We start from the raw sequence: 23,937 nt of genomic DNA, 5'->3' as shown, positions 1-23,937 counted from the left end.
AACAAAACCAACTTCTGAATCAATTGTGCCTGCTTCTATTACAGAACTTACTACAGAGGATGCCTGCACTGAATTCCTAGCTGTCTTTGTAGAACACAGACTATGCACAACTTGACAAAAACCCCACAATTTTGAGAGGAAGACAGTTAAACAACTCCTAGATGTTTCTATTTTTCTTTTAGTAACTGTGCAAGCTGCAAAATGAAAGAAGCACAAAAGTAAAGGGAAGGAGAATGAAACCATTATGGCACGTTCACCTATCTTGTACATAGGCAACCTCTCCTTCTTAAAACCTCTTTCAAGTCAAGGAATCTGGAGCTGTGGTCTATGTCAGTGGTAAGCTATAGAAACATTAACGGGGAAAACAACAGCTGATGACAGCTTTTTATAAAAAAAAAAAAACAAAAAACAAAAAAACAAAACCACACACACAAAAAACCACACACACAAAAAACCCCAGATCCTGTGCATTTAGCGGAAAAAGCCAAAATGGAGCTCATCCAATCTCACTCCAATAGTCTCAACTCCTTTGCTTGATACCCCCAAAAAATGATTTATTCAGACATCGGCCTTTTTTAGTCACAGATGTTGAAAATTTTAGAATAGTAAATGACAACTCAAGAAAAAGAATTATTAAATAAATTATTCATAATTACTTAAAAAGCACATTCCTAAAATGCGTAATGGTAAGTCTCTTTTCTGCCTCACCTGCAAGGACCTTCTTTTTGAAGCTTCTCTTCCACCTTGCTTAGCTGAAGAAGGGTCTGTTCCTAAACCTCGTGTTCTCTGCTGTGAAGATGAAGACTTGAATTTAGGAGGAGACACTAGAACCGCACCTCCTATTGTAGTAGAGAAGATGAAAAATGCTTTATTACCTTAAATAACCTACTCAATTAATTCATACTTTTTTTTTTCTTTAGTTCTTGAAATATTGCTTTGCATTTAAGAGTTTTTACCAACAGCTGGGGTAGTGAGATCATGATGAGTCCTCTGAGCTCCACCAAGCGCTCTCAGCTTCGGAGTAGGAAGCCTGCCGCCTGTCCTTGAAGATACAGAAGAAGAATCTGACACAGCTGCAGGAGAATTCAATACTAAGGCATTCTCACTGCAAAAGAATGAGAAGTGATTAAAGGATTAGCTAAGGACTCAGGAGTCCTGCACTCAAGCTTTTTGTTTCTAATACATTCCCAAAATGAAGCCTAAGGCAAGACAGTAAGGGCCATAAAACATCAACAGCCTGTAGCTAAAACATCTGCTTGCAACGGGGAGTCTTGGATTCCAGCCCCTGAGTCTCAGTTTCTGTATTTTTATTTTTTTTTTAATGTAACTGGATAAAATACAAATACGTAAACAGTCTCAAGCTGCAAATTCAGGCTCCCTCTGTCCCAATAAACCTTGAATGTATTGCTGCTCAGGAGGAGAGCTGGAAAGAGTACTCACCCAGAAAACCTTTGAACCTGTTTGCCACCTTAGAGGTGGGAATGTGGGTTTGACTCTTTTCAGTCATGTGGTGGAACTGAAACCAAGTATCCCACATTTATGTAACCACTCTAGCCCCCAGGTTGTTAAATAAATCAGCACTACCACTTCTGTCTTCTTCCTCCAGATGCACTGCAGAAGGAGGTGGTGGCATACCCACACTGTGCAAGGAACCTGATCCTATCAGTGCACGCTAGACACGCTCTGAGGACATGCAGGCAAAGAGTACCTCATTTCTAGCTCTCAAGCAGGCTTAGATAAAATGCAAGTGTTAAGCTGCTCTGCACAGCCAAGTCCAGAACAGATCTCAGCACACACACAGCCATACTGACAGAAAATCTTCAATGTCAGTCAGACACACATCTACGAACTAGATAATCTCTAGAATTAGACAGAAACTTAAGAAGGTTTTCAGGATGACAGCTTTGAAAGCCTACATTTAAATTTCTATTTGAGTCTAGCACCCCAACCTTTCTTTGCCTGGGTTTTGCATACAAGATATTATCCCCAAAGGAGACAATTACGGTTCCTTACCTTAGATTCGTGTTGCAACAGCAAAGATAAAACCCAATGAGAAATACAAAATGCTTAGATGGTATGGTAACAAGAGCCAAACTTATTCAGATTTAAATATCTATCAAACTAAAATACTGTTCTGCCAAAAACAGTATATAAAACTTGCACAGTAAAAAGCCAGAGACTTCTGTAACTAGATATAACTTGAATCTTTCAACTGTCAAATACAGTACTATGCACTACACTATGCATATACTGAATTGATCTCTCATTATTTCTAAATAACTTTCTGCCTTTTTCCCACCTGTGCTCAGTAACGTAATCACCAGCGATTACTGGATGCTAGTTATTTTTTTTCTTCCAAGTCCTTTATCTTTGCCCATGCATTTTTTTAAGAAAAACAGATGCTTAAGCACAAGATTAGCATGTATTCTATCCTTTCAGTCCTATGAATCCTACACTGTCAATTTGAAGCAATTTGTCAGCTTTAATTTTCACTACACTTGGCTACTGAGCAACAAACAGTCTGTTCTGAGAGGCCCATACTGCAAATTTTAAAGTTTTGGAAAAAAAACATTAGATTTGTCCATGCTTCTACAAACTTCTGTCTCGCAAGTTAGAAAACCAGTATTCTTAATGATAGATCCATCAGCCAGTTCAATGTCTTGAACTTTCTCATTCCTTATCATACTGTTAAAAACAAAGTAGTGTCACACCAATTTAATACCCTCTTAAGTTAACCTACAAATTTCTGAGACGTTAGAGGAAAAAATTATATATATACACCACAAAAATGTTCAGTTTTACCCTTCAATTTTCTTATCTTCATTGGCATCCTTATTGTTTTCTTCTAACTGCTGAGCCACAACTGCAGCCTGTTCATCTTGGTTTTTTTCCTCTTCTGTTGATTGCCGATTCTCCCTTTCTTCAGTACCTTCTTGTTCACCCCAAACTAAACGCCTTTTGACTGGAACAGTTAAAGCATCTGACATGTCTTTCTTCTCAGTCCTGTCCTTCTGTGGCTGTTCTATGGAGTCAGGTTGCTGCAGCATTTTGGGGCTTGGTGCAGTCTCTTTTTCAGAAACTCTAGGTAACAAAGAAAACTGTGTTTCACACCATTGATTTGCATGGATACACAGATGTCTACGTACAACGCATTCATCCAGTTCAGTCCTTTGCCAAAAGTACAGCTCAGACATTAAAAAGCGGTACAGCTGACACTATGAATGGTTAAACTTCCACTGAAGTCTTAACTGATGTTTAAGCACAAACCATTTTCAAACTAGATTCTATGAAAACTCTTTCTGGATTATCATTTCCAAAAATGTAATGTAAAATCAGGGCTCTATTTCCAACTTAAACATCAAGTTAGATTATCAGAAGTGCTCAAAAAATAACTAGTTCCATGCATAACAACTGACTGATGGCACAATTTTGAAAGCCAAGCAGTTTAGAGGACTACTCTTTAGGCACAACTTTTGGAAGTCTTAAACTCTCAACTGCTCACAGGAATCAGTGCAAATTAGCCAGGTGCACAGAAACCAGATCAGTAAGAGGATCAGTGTTTCACAGGCAAAAAACCAAACCAGTAAACCAAAAAATTTACACCAGACTTAATACCACACACATTGTAGTGGAATAAATACTCTTTCACATGTCATTGCCCAAACGTTATTAGAGATACAGTCATGCAAATGGGCAGATCTCTCACCCTCACACATCACAAGTAGTGCACATACAGCTGTCTAGGTGGACTGCAGAGGTATCCAAGGCACTGTTTTTAAATATCAGATCTCTAAGAAGTCACAAATGGCTTTTTTTTTTCCCCTCCTTACTTCAGCAATAGCTGTCTGTACATTTTACTACAATACTCATTCTGAATTTTCCTAGCCAGGGATTTAATATCTACCAATTCTGATGGCCTTCAAAGAAAGGAGAAAATGGATGTACACCATTCCAGTTCCTAAGTCTTCGTTTCAGAACTAAACAGTGTCTAAAACTAATTCATCCTGACAAGAACACTGATAACATCTGTGTAGGCAAAACTTCTTCCATATCATTCTAGAAGAATATTACTTCAATATGACTCAGTGTGAAATTCCTCCAGACTTCATGAGACTAAGGTTACCACACAAAATATGCATTTGTGGACAATTATAAAGGCGTAACTTTCTTTTTTCAGAACACTGGACTGTGCCTCATTTTCTATTTGAGCACAGATCAACTGATGTACCTGGGAAAAGGTAAACGCCCTCACCTGTTCTAGAGAATTTACAAGTCCCAGCATCTTAGAACAGCCCAGGTTGGAAGGGTCCCTGAAAGATCATCTGGTCCAACCTTTCGTGGGGAAGAGGAGCCTAGATGAGATTATTGAGCACCCTGTCCAGTCACATCTTGAATACAGTCAAACATCCAAGATCTCACAGCTATGCTAAGTCTATATTCACATTTTCCTATGTTTCAAAGCTGCTGAATAATAGGCAGGAATAACAACCTTACCCGGCAAGATCTAGTGCTCTGATGTTGTTGCTAATGCCTTCTTCTGAACTGGAACTTGAGGACACATCCCAAAGACTGTTATTATCAGACAGGATCTGATTGAGATGGTACCGGGAGAAGTGTGTTCCCTCTACTCGTTGCCTGTAAGCCTTTGCTCTTTCTCGAAGTTCTCTCACCTGCACATCAAGGTTTTATAAGTTGCATGTCTGTTTAAAGTTCACTAATAAGCCATAATATTATAACGTATTTGCATTAGCTAATGGCAGCTAAAGGAGAAAGGCAAGTTACTCTTAACACAAGGCTGCCCACAGCACATACATTGCATGCCGCAGTAATTGCAACAAAAGGAAAGCAAAAATAACAAAAGTGTATACTTAGTAAGCACGTTTGAGCCATGAAGCCAAAGCAAAACTGCCAATTACTCATTCAATAAGAACAAAAAGTTATGCAGCAGCTATGAATAAGTTCAGTGCTGGATTCGAGTTTTCCCATCAGCGCTGAGACACAGTGCTCCAAACATTGAAATAGGAACTTAGATGCAACCAACCTCCATATACCACATGGAATTTAGGGTGTTTTGAGATGCCTAAGGAGAGGAATACAGAATTATTTTAAAATTTCTTATTTTTCTCTCAACACTGTATTGTTATTATCACCCTTGTAACTTTATTTCAGTCTAAGAAATACTAAGTACCTGTCAACGTAGCTCTATGCTGCCTCCCTGAGATTCAGTTAAAAGCTGTAAAACAAATACATCAGCACTGGTATTTCACCAGTTTTTGCCAAGCTTGAGAAAATTAGTTTAGATTTCTAAGCCTTAACACTCAAAGATATATTTACCACACACTAATTTATGATTATTTCAAGTCAACAGATCTATGTGCATGTGTAATACTGAATTTGTATGCTGTGAACACTGCAACTGCCTCTAGCCACATTAGTCCTATGTCAGTGAGCGGCTGATGATTACATGAGAACTCTTGGTGCTACTGTATGTAAGATGTAATATCAAAATCACTCCTTCTAGGCTACCAGTAACTGTAAGAATAAGATGTCAGGTTTAGTCTTAAAAAAATAAAAGTGATAAGCCCTCTCTTTAGACATTGCACTGCTGATTTTACACTATCATTTTTATGGTTAAACCTAAACACACTGTCTGGTGTCCTTCACCCAAACACAATTAAAGTGCAGGAAGAAAAAGCAATGAAAAAACTTCCATGTTTATATGATTAAAAATAACTTTGTGATATTGTTGTGTGAATTCTGGCTCACTAAAAAATGGTTCGCAGGAAATAAGTATTTTGTCAAAGAGCAGGAAAGTAATACTGACACTTCCTCTAGCACATTTTCATAGCTCTTCATATTTATTCTTCTTTCACGATAGACTTTGCATAATTCTTCCTGCAAGGAACAGAGTTAAGTGGGCCAAATTCCGCTAAACCCACAAAAAAGTAACTGCATGCAGCAGATGGAAATCCACTTAGCCCACACCAGCTAACATCTCACAATTTGACCCACTAAACTTCCAAAGAATAGCCTATTAAAAATATATACTTGACATTTTAAGGAGAGAGTTTAAAATCTGAGGTGGAGTGATCTACTGGATTATTCACTTTAAGAGGAAAAAGGAAAAATTAATTATGATAGCCACAACAGAAGGAATCCAAATCCAGAGCAACAGGGCACTGCAGGGGGAGGAAGAATACTATGTCTCCAGTGAATTGTGAAGTACAAAGGACAACCATCTCCTTCAGTGACTCAGTGGGCAGCATTACCTCAGCAGGGCACAGGCCCCAGGGAGTCCTACTGTTATTATGAACTGCCCGCATTAATTTTTCAAAAGCATAATTCAAAGAGATTTTTTCATTCGAATCAATTTTTTCATTGCTGAAAAGCAGCCCTTAATAATATACTGTAGAGTAGCAGTCTAGCAGTAATCACTATGACTAAGGTCATATCAGAATTCCATTACAGTCTTTGCCTGTTTGGGCTCAGAACTTTAGAAAGCCTGCTTTGGACACAAAGTTATCCATGTACAGTCCCAACTAAGGGGGAAACCAGACTAGATCAGTCAGAGCTTATCATCTGAGCACTTACACCAAGCAAGAGATCTTCTGTAGGCACCTGTGGCAGGGGTGAGTCTCAACAATAAACCAGCGGTAGAGGTCTGATATGGCTTTGCAGAAAATTTATCTTCATGTCAGTGAAAAATATTGGGAACAGGTATGGAATCATTTAGAAACCAAAAGGACTGTGGGGCAGCCTATATTGTGAATGGCCAAAGTACCTTTATTGCCTTATTATAAAACTGATGCGCTTGACATTTTTTTAGAGTTATGCATACTTACATTAATCTGCTGTTAACGTATTTCTCAAATGGCTAGATTCTTTCTTATGTCTCAACCGTGATTTAAGTATTTTATTCAATCCTACTATTTTAGCCATGCTGGATCCCATTCTGTAGTTCTTATAACAAAAATATTGATGGATACTACAAAAAAAAAAAAAAAAAAGGGCCTGGCCAAGAATCACTTCTATCAGGATTTTTATTCTTCTATTAATAGGGGTTTTAAGAATTAACCTTGGTTTTCTTCTAACCTGTCTTGAAGACCAAAAAATTCCAAGATTTAACCTTGTTCTTTGCTTTCACCACACCCACAAAAAGCTCCTTTTTAAGAATTAAAACCCTCAATGATACCCATGGAAATATTAACAGGACAACAGCAAATTAAAAAAACTCCATATAGAAAAAAATCCCACACAGTAACACATTTACACTAGCTAAATATTATTCTTTGTCTACTAGCTAAACTAGCTTGATATACTGTGCTGGTTTTGGCCAGCATAGAGTTAAATTTCTTTATAGTAGCTCCTATGGCGCTATGTTTTGAATTTGTGCTGTAAACAGAGTTGATAACCAAGAGACGTTTTAGCTATTGCTGAACGGTGCTTACAGAGTGCCAAGTCCTTTTCCATTTCTCACACCACCCTGCCAGCGAGTAGGCTGGGGTTGCACACGAAGCTGGGAGGGGACAAAGCCGGGACAGCTGACCCCAACTAGGCGAAGTGATATTTCATACCTTATGATGATGTGCTCAGCAATAAAAGCTGGAGGAAGAAGGGGACATTTGGAGCATTCGTGTTCCCAAGTAACCTTTATGGTTATGTGTGACGGAGCCCTGCTTTCCTGGAGACAGCTGAACACCTGCCTTCCGATGGGAAGTAGTGAATGGATTCCTTGTTTTGCTTTGCTTGCACAGACAGCTTTTGCTTTACCTATTAAACTGTCCTTATCTCAAGTTTTCTCACTTTTACCCTTCCAATTCTCTCTTCCATCCCACTGAGGGGGAATGAACGAGTGGCTGTGCGGGGCTAAGCTGCTTAGTGGGGTTAAACCACAACATACGTTCACAGGCATGTGATGTAAAGTTTAACAGAGAGGAGAAATTCAGGTAATTCCAATTATAAAAGTCTCTTCCATATGAACTCATACTACGATCTAATGTAGCTATGCATACATAAAAATGTGTATGTAATCAAAAACGTGTATGTAATCTAAGCACATTTGGCATCAATAAAACATTTGTTATTACAGTCTTGAAATTAATTTGGCTCTTCCTGCTACACAGCACAACTTCTTCATTTAGAAGGCCCTAAAAATCCTATCAATTCTTTTTTGAATTCTTCATGCCTACTCCCAAGTGACTTCTTTCTAGTTCCTTCTGCAACTCCCTTGTTCAGGAAGAAAATCTTCATGGAAAAATCAGACACATCCAAAACACGTATCTACAGTGTGGGAATTTCTTGGGTTTCTCATGCACTCTAATTAAATGCCGCATACATTTACTTCCTACATCTCTCAAACCCGACCCAAAAAGGATTCTGCCTGGTAAAGCAGAACACCCATCCTCCACTTGCAGTCTCCTCAATCTTTCCCTCGACTGTAGTGCAGTGACTCCTCCCAGCTGTGCCACAAACACAACATACTCCAGGACAGCGTGTCCCTTTCCCTTTACTTTCCTACCAGTCAGTTGAAGTTGCGCTGCTCCTGACTGTTTTGAATGTTACTGACACAACATCCAGTCTCCACATGAAAGCCTTATATGCCAGAAAAATGGCATTAACGTTTTACAGAAACATTCTCTATACCACTTAGTCAGGCTGCATGCAATAGTTCAGAACATTTTACAGCCTTAGTTACGGTAAATCTAATGCATATTATCAATACATACAAAAATAAAAATATTTCTTGCTTTCAGTCCTCTAACATCCTAATGAGGCTGTTTTCACAAAATGGATTATCTCATGTATGCATACACAAAATCTTATTATGAATCATCACATACTATGCTATGCTTTAAACTTTGAGACCTATTTCTCATTGAGTATTTTGTATATTTTTTTTCTCCTAAAAAGAAAATTACTTGCTAGATTAAATCCAGTGAGAAAACACAGAACTGAATGCTACCACAATACTCCTGCAGTTCCCAAAGAATGCTATTTTCAAAATCTCAAAGCCCAGACATCCGCTCCAATTCTATTTTCCACATCAGCTTGGGCCCAACTGATGAGGAAACTCACATTTCCAAATATTTGCCACACATTTAGTAGCACACAGTGTCTCACAAAGACTCCGTCCATCGGCTGGGAGAAGCCTAAGTCAGTTCAGTGAAATCTGACAGTTGCAGAACTAGCTCCAGCAGCTTCTTAGCACACCGCTAACAGTTCTGACTTACTTGGATAATTCAGGAAACCATACTCAATAATGCTGCTAAAAAACCCTATGGTCCTGAAGCTATTCAGCATTTTCAGAGTTCTGTCAAATGAGTTCCTATACAGTATAATACTGATCACGGTTACTGAATAAACTACAAGAAAATACTTAAATTGGCTGAAACTTGCAAGAGAAATTCTTCATTTTGTGTGGTATGAATGAATTCAGCTGACTGCTTTGACTGGATTCAGCACAGCAAGCTAATAAACTGATTTGACTATCAAGCTGACCTAGCCTGATACATAGGCTGGCCTTTTCCTTTTATTCCCTTGGACTCTCCTATTATCTAATTCTACATTTTGAAAACTTATGCTTTTTACAACTGGGCTGAACATCAACTCTGTTCTGGATAATTTTGATTTGTAAGGGAAACAAAGCTCCTCCCCCACTTTGCATGTCACATTAATATATTCTTTAACTTACACTGTCTCTTCCTTTTCTTACTACATACTATAGTGGCTTGTCAGAACTTAATCTTCTTTGTATACTCAGCTTTGGGAACTTGAATCATTAGCACTATAATCTCAAAACCTGTACCTTATGAACACCACAATTCGAAGTTTTTTGCATATAAAAAATCAAATTACAAAGCATACTCAGGCTGCAGATTTTTTAAGAATACTCACCTGGTTGGGAACCTTACTCCTAATACGAGACCAAGCTCCATCTTTGTAGAAATACTGGGCTGGAGACAAAAATTTTGACCTATATTCAGTGTTCATCTTCCTAAGAAATAAAGAATGACGCAGGTAAAAAAAGACAGAAAGAGTAAAGCTTGACATACAGAAGACTCTTTAAGAGCACTTTTAATGTTCTGTCAACAATCGTAAGTGTATTTATACTTAAATGCCAGGGCTGAGATGTGAAAAACACATGCTTTGAAACACAGCTCATCCGTAACAACACAACTAGGAAAGCTGTGAAAAAGCTTATTCACAGTTGGTGGCTCTTCAAGTAGTTACTCCTGTTGGTTTTTCCTCACAACCCTTCTGCCAGAACCTTTTGCCCTGACAGCCAAATCAGCAGAACATACTACACATGCAAGCCTCTGTTACTTCAATGCAAAGTGGAGCATCTTGGTTTAAGTCACTGATGAAGGTGCATTTAAGGAAAAATGCCTGGTTTGGCACTAATGTGTTCTAGGCATTTCCTTCTAGGAACTCCATTCTAAAGGCACCCTGCATACGGGTGGGGTGAACTGTTGGGGCTAGAAACATCTGACAACTAGAACAATGGTCAGCATAATTCATGTAACTGTGTCCTACTGGCTTTGATCTGCAAAAGCCCTCAGTACTTGAAAAGATGGATTCATTTTCCCTTCTGCCATACACATACATACACAGAAAAATTAACATCAGCTAATCTATAGCAGGCAATAAGCAATACTTCAAGTCCTTAAGCACTGAAATGTGGATTTATCAGTTTAAATCTAAAGAGTTTTTTTGGTATTAATCTTGCTTCAGAACATTACTAACTTTATTTTAATATATTCAACATTGGGTGAAAAAGCCCTCTTTTTCAGTCTTCCTTTAGAAATAGATCATAAAAGCCTGAAGTCAGAGAATAAAATGCACCTAATAAAAAGAAAAATACCGAAGCAAAAAACACCTTTATATTCAAAATTTCTTTCTATACGTCCCCTTCTTTGAAACTGACAGAATTCCTTCAGTTTTGATTGCAAAACTAACGGATTAACTCAAAAAACACATCACTGCTGTACCTTGATCCCAGTCACTCTGCTGCACACACAGACCATGCAATGCAGCCTGCATACAAAGTGACAGTCCTGTCTGTATATTGAGAACTTGCACATTTTGACAGCTATTTGCCCAGTGACGGTTTTGGAAACTTTTATGCCTTCACTGTGGTAGCACAAGACAAGAGACAGAAATTTGTCCTTAAATGAAAAAAGTCACAGCAAGTGACCAAGAATTTTACATACTACTCACTGCAAGATTCATTACAATCTACTACATCAAAGAGCTATGAAAACCAGGGAGGTAAAGGTTTTAACTACAGTATATTCACTCGCTTTTTCATAAAGCAATTATATTTCACAGAATTTGGGGTGATGATTTTGTAATTATCTCCCAACATCCAACACCATTCAGACCTAGGTAAGTTTCGTCTCCCATCTTTACCCTAATGCCTTAACACTGCCAGAAAGTCACATGAATGAAAGCAATCACTGGGACATACATTAAGCACAGAGACAGCAGAGATGGATTATTATATGCATTTTAAAACCTCCATCATTCTGGACTTTTATTTCTCTTGGAATATCTCAGATGTGTAGAAAATGGAAATGAGTTCAGTTCCTGCAATGTAGGTATGTGGCAGAAGAAAAAGATACTTTGACAGCTCAGTAACATACGATTTCATTTTATTTCCACGCTTGTCAGATTACCCTAAATGGGACAGATTTCTTTACTTCCCTTTACCTCATGAGTTTGCTTTTGTTACTCTGGAACAGAAGGTGGTACGGACTAGAAAAAGCAGATGTCAAGCACAATCATCACAGTTTTAAGGCGTGGAGCAAGCACAGGAGAGCAGTTTGAAAGGTGACTACACCTTCCAAAGCACCTGCTGAAAGTTTAGTAGCAGCACTGCACCAATTTCATGTCATTCATGTTAGATTTATTAGTAGTATTATTATTGCACCAGAAGGTTCAACTGAACAAGCATGGTTACAAAGCTTCCACTTCCACTGCCCAGTGAAGGGGATGGAAATTAACACCAGGTTTAGATGTACCCACAGGAAGCTCAATCGCAGCACTGCAAGGGCGCAAACATTGCATGGTGCAGTTAAAGGTCAGAGTCCACCATTCTAAATACACTGCTGCTGTACACCTATCCACTAGGCTAGGTTTTCTTATTTTATACATACCCACGACTTGTATGTAAAGAGAGAGACTTTGGACTGATATGTTGCTTATTTTTTTGTTTAGGATGTTTCTGTTCTGATTTCCCTTGTTTTGCTGCATCTTCTTCTGGCTTTTGAAACGGTTCTTCCCTCTTACTCTGAGGCAAAGATAATTTTAAAAATAACATATTAGCTAAAAAACTGAAAACCCCCATATTCCTTTTAACATAAAACTTTCACATAAAGTTAATGTTATTTTAAAATGTCAATTGTTTTGTGCATTTAACAGAAACAAGAACATTATATTCCTTTGTTAATACAAAAATAAACTACCAAAATGCCAAAGCTAAGATTGAGTGCAACATTCAGTTAGTTAGATGATCCATTTTGTACACTTTACAAAATGAATTCAACATGAAACACGGAAATGAAAGAATACGATACCTGTACATTCTAACTCTATCCTGAGTTGTGTGTAAGACTTAATAGGTGTATTTCTGGTATTCATAACAAATTTTTAAAAATAAAAACTCCTAGCTTTATAGTCGAGCAATATAAATTTATAATAAACTAAAAGACAAATTTTTAATTTGCTGCCATTCTGGTTTATAAAAGATCAGATTGACTTGTTCAGTTTTGACATCAAAGATTGTTTTTTTTCTTGCTTATTTTATCCTCTTGGAAATCTCAGGTGTGATTTCTGATTCTGCTAGAGATCTTTAAACATATTGTTCAAATTCAAGAAAAAAAAAGGAAAGCGAGAAAAAAAAGCCCAAAGTCCCCCTAAACTTTTTCAAGACATTCATCAGAGAAGAGATATTGGTATAAACAAAAGGTGTTTTAGACAGTTTCACAAAAATTCCCTTTTCATGCCTTCTCCTCCTTTACTTCATTAGCTCCGTCGGGAAAACATAACATGGAATTTCCAATATTAAAAACAAACAAATGCTTCCTAAGAGCCTCATGCTTTTCAAGCTTTCTTCGCATCTGCTAAAAGAAGCAAAAGGGCACATAAAACTCCTCATTCCTAGATGAGACTTAAAGCACTGGGCAGGTCCGCGTTCTAAACGATAAAGCCTCCAAGCCAACAGTCACCTTTAAGAACCTCAAAAGTACCAACAGTTTAAACTGAGCCGCAGGCACTCCCGTGTTAAGTATGCATTTTGCTCAGTAATGGTCGTAGTGAACATGTCTGACAATGGCTGTTCCTGTTTCATCAAGGAGCGGAGACGGGTACGGAAGAGACTCGTATGTGGCCGGATGGTTAGCTAACCTGCAGGAATTTAGACAACACTACACTTGGCAGCTTGCTACAAAACCTGACATTCATCTATCCAGCCTGCAAAATAGGTCAGCTGTCATGCAGTCTAAACTGCTATCACCTATTTTTAGAAGGCCTCAGTCTGAAACAATTCCACTCTATTAAAATGTATCTGGTAAAACAGCTATAGCCCTGTTTCCTATAAGTCCACTTAGGTTTGTCCAAGCAAGACAAGGAAATGCAAGGCCTCAGACAGCCAAATTACTTTCATAAAAGACATTTTAATGTTTTGAACTGAGTAACAGAGGCTACACAAGGCTACAAGCCTCGCACTTACCTCTTAACTTATCAAGGCAAGGGCAAATGAATTGTAACCCTTCCTGCATGTTTCTTCAAATTACTATTGGCCGAAAATCGGTTCCAACTGTGGCATCTTCCATATATCAAAATATTATTTTTTTAATTCACACTACGTCTTATTTATGAGATCCAAAAAGTTACAGACCTCCCATGAGGCCCTCCTGCGTACCAAGAGACTATACTGGTACCAATGAGAGAATAAATTGGAGATTTAGATTTCAGAAACTGTCCTAATGACTCAAAACAAAGTCTCAATTTAAAAAAAAAAAAAAAAACACCACTTGAAAACTCATAAATTAAGGTGACAGGAAAAACACACTCAAAATGTCATTGTAAACTGAACAAACACACCACAGAAACTACAGAACCTGCTCCAGAAACCCCTAAGAGCAAACAGAACTGTACTGTTATTTTCAGTCTTTTATAGCAAAACCACTACTATCTGAGTCCAGTGACATTAGCAACAGCTATAACATGTAACTAAAAAATTTCAAAATAAACCTACTCCCAAACTATAGAAAAGAACAATCAAAATTACAGAAGTATACTAATGGCTTTCTTTTAGGGAATTATTTACTTGTTCACAAACTGGAAATTCTTTCTCTTCTGAACCACGTCTGTCTTGCAGATCCTTAACAGGAGGAGACTCTCTGAAGTTTCTTTCATGTGCAGTTTCAGCAGTAATTGCAGGAGATTTAAACAGAGGTATGGATTTATTTGTGTTGCAAATAACCTTTGTCAGAAAGGAAACAACAACAAAAAGTGTGATTTGCTTACCTTAAGGCTAAATTTTCAAAATCAGTGAACCAATTCATGCAAATACACTCACATATGAGCAAAGAGACGGTCATGTGTACAAATACAGCATGTGCAAACCAATTAACTTCTAGGACAAACTGAAGAGAAACTTAATCTGACAAAAATACATTTAAAAGTGACCGAGTCAGACACAATTAAATTTGTGGTCAAACTGTGTTCTTACTGAAGTTCACTTACAGAGGCTTTGTTTATTTGGGAACAACTTCAGGGTTGTATGTAGGATCGTATTTTTTTAAATGTCTACCATAGACCTTCCCTATGCGTCCTCAGTGCACGTCCAGCCCATAAGTAGTAGGCAACTGTTCTGTGTTTTAGAACTGGATGCTTAGGGCTTGGTAATTTGAGCCATCCAGTATTTTCCAATCAACATTATATTATAAACCACGGTAGAGAATTTGCCTAATAACATGGTCAGGTATCATCTCCACATGGGGTGCTGAATTAAAAGACCATGCCATACGTTACAAGCATATGTTTTCCCCAGCTTTGCTTGAGAGTTTAGGTCTGACTTATAACCTAACATGGGTAACTTCGACATTTTCACAGAATCTCTTCAAGGGAAAGGTATTGTCATTATTCAGTATTCAGGTATATTCACCATATCAATACAATCTAAATACTATCAGTTTTTTAATATGTATCATTTTTATCACAAAATTCTAATCTTAAGTTTAGAACTTGCAAACATTTATACGTATTTAGATTTTCTCTAAGTTCTCTTTATCTAAGGATTTACACTGCCTACAGACTTACTCTTATGACTTCTTATTCTGTGTAAGCTGTGAAAAAAAAGTTTGCTATTTTACATTTCACAATCTTTCTTCTGAAATAGCACAATATTCACAAGCATCGATAATGAAATTATCAAACTAACTTCTAAAAGAATCAAATGGAATTCTCAATTAAATTTTCCATAAGGTGACTTTCTGGGACCTGCCTCTTCCTCAAATGGTCCTTTGGCTTCTACACTACTGTCATGCATTTCGGTTTTTCTTGGATAACAGACTGCTGGGAAACAGATATCTCAAAGTAAGTCCACCTGCTTGGCATTCCAACAAGAAAAAGACAGGAACAGTTTTTATAGTGATTGATCCTAAATTAGTGATTGAGCCTCTGAAAGCTGTTACTGAACAAATCTGCTACCTGTGGGTAAAAACAGAGAGAGCACCACCTGTAATAATCCCATTAATGTATATGCTCCTAGTGAAGAAACAGAAGACAAAACCAGAAGTGCCTATTTGATACTGTAAAATGACCAAAAGATGGACTGAGTCTCCTAAGTCCTGATCCCAGTAGCAATGAATTGAAAACACAAAGCAGTTTCACAATCAGAGTTATTCTTTGTGGTCTGATCAGAAATAGCAGCATTTCCGATCCTACAAAGTCCAAAAAACTCATTAATTGTATTAAAATGCTACAAGAGTGTCTTAAAATCACAAGACTCCACTTTTAAATATAATCAGTTCTCATAAAAGAAAAAAAAACAGTACAGAGATGCACTTTAAGGCTTAGAAGTATATGCGCATGGATATGCGGGCTGAGAATAAGAAACCGTGGAAACCCATCAAAGACCATGAGAATAAATAGTGAAACCTAAATGATTTCAGTGGCAAGACATGTTGTTTCAATACAGAACACCTGAACGTTCCTTTGTTGATTAGCTATATACTAGATAACATAAATACGATAAAAATTAAGGGTAACATTGAGTAGGATCTTGGAGCTCCTAAAGTAAATTAATGCAAACAAAAGAAAATGGTCCTGTTAAAAAGGACTGAATACAACCAGGGATAAGGAGACCAAGTAATTACACCCGACCACAATAAAGAATCACAAGGAAACAGATCTAATTATACTGCACTGTTGTATATTGAGAGGAAAAAAAAAAATATCATGTAGCAACATTCAAGTTGCCAAAAGAGAAAGGTAGGAAATCTTGGAAGGTAAAGCAACTCTGCTCATACATAAAAGAAAGTATTCATTTACTTTTTAGATTCTTTAAAGTTACCTGTTCAGCCGCAAGTATTGGTGACTTTTCATGAGGACTCTTCCAAACAAATTGGCTTTGATATTCAGAATTTCTGGGGAAAGTATTTAAATGTGAAATATTCATGCCTGCTTTCCTCTGAAGGACTCTGTGAAGCTGACATTAAAATTACAAAAAAATTAACACCAATTATTCCTTTTCCTACAATGTTTTGCAAGTGAGATATCTTTCAATGCACACTTTCAAACCAATGGGCTGGGTTTTGGTTGTATGAATTAAATGAATGCAAAGTACATTTTCTCATTATAGCCAACAACCCCAAAAAGACTATATAATATTGGCTAAATCCTTGTTTAACTGAAATAAACAATGATAGCACATGAAGGGCAAATTCCTGTTCACCTAAGTGGAACCAAAATCTAGCCTCAAAAGTACTGTTCTCCCAACAGAGACACTACAACGTAGAATATCAAAATACAGAACTAAGGAGACAATTAAACAACAGAGGCTGGTGTATGTGTATTAAACTACTCTGAGTATCAGATCAGTAATTTTTATACTGGTCAATTAAAAAAAAAATGAAGTCTTCCCTTACCCCATTATCCATTTTTTCTAATTCCTTTTTTGGAGATGAAAACGCTTCATTTTGATTTGGTGGAGCTGCAGAGGGTGATCTCTTCATGTTGTTTTCTGCAAGAGATGTTTCACCCCTACAATCTACTGAATGTGACTGAACTTTGGGGGGGAGTCTGGGTCCTTCTAGCGTTTCAATTTTTTCCTGATTCACATCATTGTTGTTGTGGTCTGTGTGCAACTCTGCAGTCCTAAGAGCTTCAGTTTCGAGTGGGTCGTTCAAATCACAATCTGCTGTCCATTCAAAAGACTTCGAAATCTGTGGATTATGGTAAGGCACCCTTCTCTTAGAAATGAATTTTGGTTCTCTTGTGATTCCTGAAAAAGACATATGAGTTTTAACAAAAACATTGAAGACATAGTATCACTCCTTACAAGAATAAATTGGAAGTATATCATACAATTGATTGTTAGAAAAAACTATTTTGGTATCTTTGAGCAATGACAGCCTATGAATTATGGGCATGGCTGTGAAATTCTGTCTTCTTTCCTATCTGCGAATGCCTTTCCTTTCCACTGAAGAGAGATGGGAACATGGTGCTCCAGAACCGTGTTAGATAAAACCCTATAAAGCAAATATGGCCACAGGACAATCTTTTGCAAGTTGATTCTCGGAGTTGAACAACAACAACAAAATTAACCCAGCCAGTGAAAAGAATGTGGTTAACACAGACACAAAATAACCAACCTGCAGTGATAAAGTGTGCCACAAACACTTCTCATTACACATGCACAACATACCTTGCTGAACAGGTTCTCGCCGACTGTGACAGGACAGATCCCTACTCATCTAATACAACTGTAATTTAGACCCATCTCAGATAGCTGGTGATTTTTTACAGTACAAACACAAAAACATTTCCAAAAGTGTAAACGCTTTGTGTAAGTGTAAACACTATGCAACAAAACCAGGTATCAAGTTATTTTAAAGAATTGCTGGCCTTTATACACGCAGATGAAAATAAAATTACCACACCACTTTAAGAAGAGGACTGAATGACTGAACACGTTTAAAGTAGGAAATCATAAACCAACTGTAAAGTGCTCACCTGCAATAGACAAATAAATGAAGGCTACTAACTGCCTGAAAGAAGCACTTTCTAGGAGAGAGAGAAACTCATCTCTCATGAAAAAGCAACGCAGAAAGAGAGAACAACCTACAGTGAAAGGTATACAGACTATCTGGACATCCAAATACACATACAGGTGGTAGGAAATAATTCCAGTGGAAAAACACTGAAAAAGTAGCAGGAAGGAACTCAGAGCACCTGCAGCTGTTAACTTTTTGTGGTGATGATCCAAGTAATTCTTAAAACTGCCACCAATGTGTTTCAACAGGAAGAACCACAAGTTAATTATCGAAAACACTCTGCAAGTCCTATGAGGTGTCAAGAGCAACATTTGAAGATGCGCATGGTTAAACCACCAGAAAAGAGGTGGGAGTGAAAATGAATGAAAGGTGTAGGAAAACTACAGCAAGCACACACAAAAACACCACTACAATGTAAGGAGGAAGAGAAACTGCTGCATTACTAACTCAGTACTTTATTGCAAGTCTTACAATATTTGCAGTATAGTTTGACTGGAAAAGAAGCACAGGTTACGAGTTTTAAAAGATGTTAATGTGTTTTGATGTTTGGGTGTTTCAGAATTTGTGGAAGTTATTCTCTTCAACACACATGCCCATACACAGAGCCACGTGCTAGGGAAAGCAAGGTTCAATAAATATATATTTTTGAAGTAATGGAAGAAAACAGTAATATATATAAAGCATAATCTTTGGCAAGATTAAATTATTCATTAAAACATCTAGTATCTCAACTGAAAACAAACCATACTCCCAGTGGCTGGTTCTTAATTACTAGCCATAATTTAGAACACTTACCATATTGTAGGAACATGTCCTGGCTTGAGGTAAAACAGAACCAATTTTCTTTTCAGTAATTTTACTTTTCAACTAAGCCTCTTCTAACTAAACTCTCTAAAATTAACAGTGTATTTTTTAGACAGTGTCACCATTCTTCAAGGAATGGTATGCAGAGAGGCTCCTGCTTATACTTATTGCTATAACAACAAGGTCAGATAACTTTGTTATATGCATAGAGGGGTCACACCTGTAGGGTAGGAGGAGACAGGACAGGTGACCCAAAACTGACCAACGGGGTATTCCATCTCATCTGCCTCACGCTCAGTATAAAAGCTGAGGGATCAAAGGGTCAGCTCTCTTTCTTTGATGGCTCGTATCTGGGGAGGACTCTGTCTGTTTGTCTGCCTTTGACCATGATTTGTGCTTTCCTGACTCCAGATCCTGAGTTCAGCTCCCGTCTGTTGCTGATTCCAGTCTGGGACTTTCCCAGTGCCTGCTGGTGACGTGATCGTCATCCTGGGAGCTCAATACTGGTTTTGTATATTATATGTATTTCATTATTTTCTTATTAATATTATCTTTTCTTTTTATTATTAATATTTCATTAAAGTAGTTTAGTTTCTTTTCATTTCACAAGTCTCTTTCTTTCTCATCCTTCTCTCCCTGAAGGGAAAAGATGGGGAGAGCATCTGTCATTTGTTTTAGTGGCCAGCCCAGCCCAAACCACGACAGAATAAATATACTGGACTCTAATTACACAGACTGCATGGTGTGGTTGTGCTGAATTGCACATTTTTGTTAATCTGTCTTATGCCACTACAGTAATTCCTATATTTTGCTACTCCTTTTCAAAGCACTGCACTTGTCATCACTCTGCAGATTACTCCTTTTCCTCAACTCCCTATGGGCCTTTCAATCCAGATGCTATTTCCTTTGTCTTCTACTTTCCACTTGAACATTTTCCTGTCATGATAACCCTTAAGTCCTTGACTACAGCACCAAGGCCAGGCTGGATGGGCCTTTGAGTAACCTGGTCCACTGGAAGGTCTCCCTGCCCATGGCAGGGGAGTTGGAATGAGATGATATTTAAGGACCCTTCCAACCCAAACCATTCTATGATTCTGTGATTGCTCACAAGCTTTTCCATTTAATGCCCATGTCTTCTTTTTTTTTTTTTATCCCCAGCTAACTGCCCCTGTAGGTCTTCATAACAATTTTACTTTGTATCAAACTTTGCCCTAAATTCCTCTCCTCTTTACTACAGAATTTTACTGTTTGCACGCACCACAGGTAACTCAATGCCTCCTTCTACATGCCCTGTATGGGTTAACACTGCATCTGTGCTTCATGTTTGGGAGCCATGTCAGAAACCTCTTATTTTTCAGGTTTTATATGACTAGCACTAAAATTAAAAGAAAGTTTCAGTGTAGCCAGAAAGCATTCAAAAACACATTCTAAATGATGACCATGACTGTATTTTTTAATTGTAGAAAACGTCCAAACTGCAAACACTACCAGTTCACTGTGGCCGCACGCTCAATCACAGCAAACCTCTGCATAGCTCCTGCAGGCCAGGCTCACCCTCACCACGGCTGGCTCGGAGAGTGTCGGGGTGTGCAATCAAGGGGTTAGCTTTCAGGGGTGCTTACCAAACTGATCCGACCGAAGTCCTGCCCATAAGGATTTCTGCTGCTGGGACGGGCTACAAAACTCTGGGGGTTTCCATCTGAAGTTTGTCTTATATTCACTCAGTCCCTGCAGCAAACAGAGAGGCATCTGTCAGGCACGTACCCCACTTCCCTGCTCCTCTGGGTAAGCTCTCCAAAGGGAAAAACACCAAGGGGGCCGCTGCAGCTCCCAAACCCACCCATATCACAAAGCAAAAACTAGTGAGAAAAAAAGTGAGCAAAATTTCAGGAACAAATACAGCCTGGACCCTCCGCCACCCACGCTCCTTCTGTCTTTATTAGCCAGCGCTCATGAGCCCAAGGGTCTCCCCTTTCCCGCCTCGCCTGGGGCACCCCAGAAACCGCTGCACCCACTCCAGCTGCCGGGCCCCGCCGGGCCCGCTCCGCCCCCCCGGGCCCTGCCGGGCCGCGCACACCCCCCGCCGCCGCCCGGCAGCCCGGCGCCGCCTCACCCTGAAGCGTACGGGCATGGCGGAGTGCGGGTCTGCCGGGCCGCGGCCCACAACACCACCGTTACCCTGGCAAAGCCACCGGGCCGGCCCGCCTCGGCCCGCCTTGCCGGGCGCCTGCGCGGCGGCCGCCCCAGAGAGGGCGGGGAGCGCGGCGGCCGGCGGCCGCTTCCCCTCAGGGGGTTGCGCTCGGGGGCCATATTGGCCGGGGGCGGTCACCGCTTGCGCTCAGGGCGCTGCCTTCAGGCGCCGTGTTTTACCTACATTAAAAGACTTTTCCCCTCCCTGCGGCAGGATAAGGCCGCTATATCGCCATTATCTGGGGAAGGACGACGCAGGGGCGGGGGGAGGGTGCACCGAGCAGCCTGTCAGTCCGTAGCGTCGGGCACTTGGTGCTAACGCAGCGCAAGGCCAGGGGAATATTGGACGCCTGGTTAAAAAAAAAAAAAAAAAAATTGCGCACCCACTCTCATAGCGTTATGTTGGTACAAAAATAGCATTTAGAGAAAGGAAAAAATAAGTCCCCTTACCTTTCTGGAGCCTGTGTGGTGGCGTGCCAGCAGCCGATCCTCCTTTGCCACCTCGCCCGACCTCGCCGCGCAGTCAGGAGCTCCTAATCCACCTTCTTGTTCCGATCTTCCCTGGGGGCTCACTTTTTTGACCGCCTTCCCACTGCAAATCTCCATCCTGACTCTCACTGACTGTATCAAATTAAAAGGAACCGAGAGGGTGGTAAAAAAGGGGGTAAGATAAATATCCTAAACAAAATGGCTTAGGCAATGTGCGCTCCCTGTGCCCATGGCTGCTGACCCTCCCCGTTTTCCTTCTTAGCAGGGCCTGTTGATGGTCGCTGATGCCTCTAGTGCAGCGTAAGCTTCTCCAGAGAGGGCTTTGTCACCTCTGTGTCTGCAAAGCACCCTGCTAGACATGGAAGGAATGATTTGGTGCCAGCCCCACTGACTTAACTGAAGTTTAGGTCCAGTCAGACCCTGTAAAAAAGGTAAGCAACAGTTTTTTACTGATGATGTGAGGGACGAGAGAGCAGCAATTGGTGATGAAAGGCTTGCGAGCAAAGTAAAATGTTCTTCTGCAGCATAAACAGCAGAGAATAAAAAGGAAGAAATGTGCTGCGTTGATAGCATTTCCAAGTTTCACACATCTTTATATAAATTTCAAGATCATGACAATATATTTTGTTATAATTTGCTTCGTGATTGCACTTGAAACTGCTAGGTCCACCAAATAAAATAGTTTGGTTTGTTATTACAATGGTTTATTTTGTAATGTTCAGTCAGGTTCAGTGCATTTTCTGAAGTAATGCATAAACTTGTTACAGAATGTGAAAAGCCAGCTGGCAATCTCCTTGTTCAAAATACAGATTCCGGGTTTGCCATGAATCTTTCCTCTTTGATATGTGTGGAAACCAGGCCAAACATAGTTTCAGTATGTTTTTAGGGTGTTTTCCAATTAACCAAATTAAAATAATACATTTATAGATGGTTTGGGTCTGTCTGGATTCGGAGATGGGTTTGATTCTTTAATGCAGAAACATAACACGACACCACACCATCCTGAAATGCAGGATATTATATTTCTTAACAATGTCTTTCCCTTTTTTTAAGATAAAGCAAAATAAATTATCCTGAAACAGTCGAATTCACATTCCTCTATATGCACTGATTGATTTAAATTGCATTTTAAATCTTCTCCTTATAGCTAAGAGATAGGAATAGCTGATGGGGAGGAAGCACTTTAGTAAATATGTCAGCCACTGAGCTACTAGGATCTCTGCCTCATGCTCTTTATCACTGCTGATGTATACTAGCTACTTCAAGCTCAATGTATATACATTACTGAACACAGTTATTCAAGGTAATATGATGTAAGAATGCTATAATGCTTAGGCTGGTAATAATATTTTAATATGAGTGCTGAATAAATAATGAAATCATAAAAATGGATCCATGTGTAGAAGAAGTTACAGTGCATTCACAAACTTACGTCCTGAAAAGATGGAAAATACTGTTTCGAGTTTTCTGGAAAATAAACTATCTGGGACTGATGTAAATTTGCATCCCTCGGTAACTGGGCTGTATTATTTATTGGATCCCATTGTTTAAAAAAATAAGCATTTAAAGCTTGTGTTACTACGTAACACATTTAAATAGTTTTGAGTTCAAGTCACTTCACATTTCTAGAACACTTGAGAGGCTGACCATCTTCCTCCTTTATTTCCTGTAAAGCAAATATAAATATTTTATTTTGCGTTACTGATACTTCAGTTTTAGATCTTCTTGTTGCTGTTCTTCAAATGAATCAACAAATGTGATTTTTCTTGCTAAACCATGTGAAAATTCTTTTAATTTTTTATGTGTATAATTTCAAATGGATAATTTGTGAGCCATATATTTTTCTTTTCACATCATTTGTTTGCCTGTTAGCTTCACTACATCTAGCTGCATATCCTGACCCTTATCTTTGACGTTCTCTGTCTCTTGACCCCAGGCCTCTTGAGTCCTGACTTCAAGTGCTTGATAAAGTTAGGTTTTCCCTTGCACCTTTCACTTGAACATCAGCCTGTGAATAGCTAACTGTCTAGCATCTAACTAAATGGGGACCTTTCTATGACCTGTTTCTCACGCTGCTTGTAAACTTGTGTACCACTGGCAACCCTGCCCTAGAGAGCTGGTAACCTAAAGTCTCTTTCTTTTTTGCTTTAACATTGATGGTCTCTCCTGCCAA

The 23,937-nt window shown here is 39.0% G+C and overlaps 1 protein-coding gene across 8 annotated transcripts in view; it reads right to left on the bottom strand.

Annotated features, from left to right (window-relative positions):
- The window catches only part of MDM1 (Mdm1 nuclear protein), a 32,080-nt gene extending 10,192 nt beyond the window's left edge, over positions 1 to 21,888 (bottom strand). For 3 of the 8 annotated variants that reach the window (XR_008463525.1, XR_008463527.1, XM_054183966.1), the window contains exons 1-12: positions 21,726 to 21,881; positions 20,708 to 20,813; positions 17,154 to 17,509; positions 16,580 to 16,714; positions 14,330 to 14,485; positions 12,156 to 12,289; positions 9,895 to 9,994; positions 5,042 to 5,080; positions 4,495 to 4,670; positions 2,803 to 3,081; positions 957 to 1,105; positions 709 to 839 (exon numbers count right to left, since the gene is read on the bottom strand). Coding sequence is in view for 6 of the 8 variants with exons in the window: in XM_054183966.1 (XP_054039941.1) it covers positions 709 to 839; positions 957 to 1,105; positions 2,803 to 3,081; positions 4,495 to 4,670; positions 5,042 to 5,080; positions 9,895 to 9,994; positions 12,156 to 12,289; positions 14,330 to 14,485; positions 16,580 to 16,714; positions 17,154 to 17,509; positions 20,708 to 20,813; positions 21,726 to 21,881 (1,917 nt within the window). In the remaining 2 variants the exon portion in view is untranslated. Of the gene's footprint in view, positions 1 to 708; positions 840 to 956; positions 1,106 to 2,802; positions 3,082 to 4,494; positions 4,671 to 5,041; positions 5,081 to 9,894; positions 9,995 to 12,155; positions 12,290 to 14,329; positions 14,486 to 16,579; positions 16,715 to 17,153; positions 17,510 to 20,707; positions 20,814 to 21,198; positions 21,321 to 21,725 lie in introns of those variants that run through there. The other 5 variants (XM_054184011.1, XM_054183977.1, XM_054183985.1 and 2 more) reach the window with 5 other exon arrangements.
- Between the last annotated feature and the right edge of the window lie 2,049 nt (positions 21,889 to 23,937).

The sequence above is a fragment of the Rissa tridactyla genome, chromosome 1, assembly GCF_028500815.1.
Source record: "Rissa tridactyla isolate bRisTri1 chromosome 1, bRisTri1.patW.cur.20221130, whole genome shotgun sequence".
NCBI lineage: Eukaryota > Metazoa > Chordata > Aves > Charadriiformes > Laridae > Rissa > Rissa tridactyla.
Note: the sequence above shows the minus strand (reverse complement) of the source record. Positions and strands in the feature narration are given on the sequence as shown.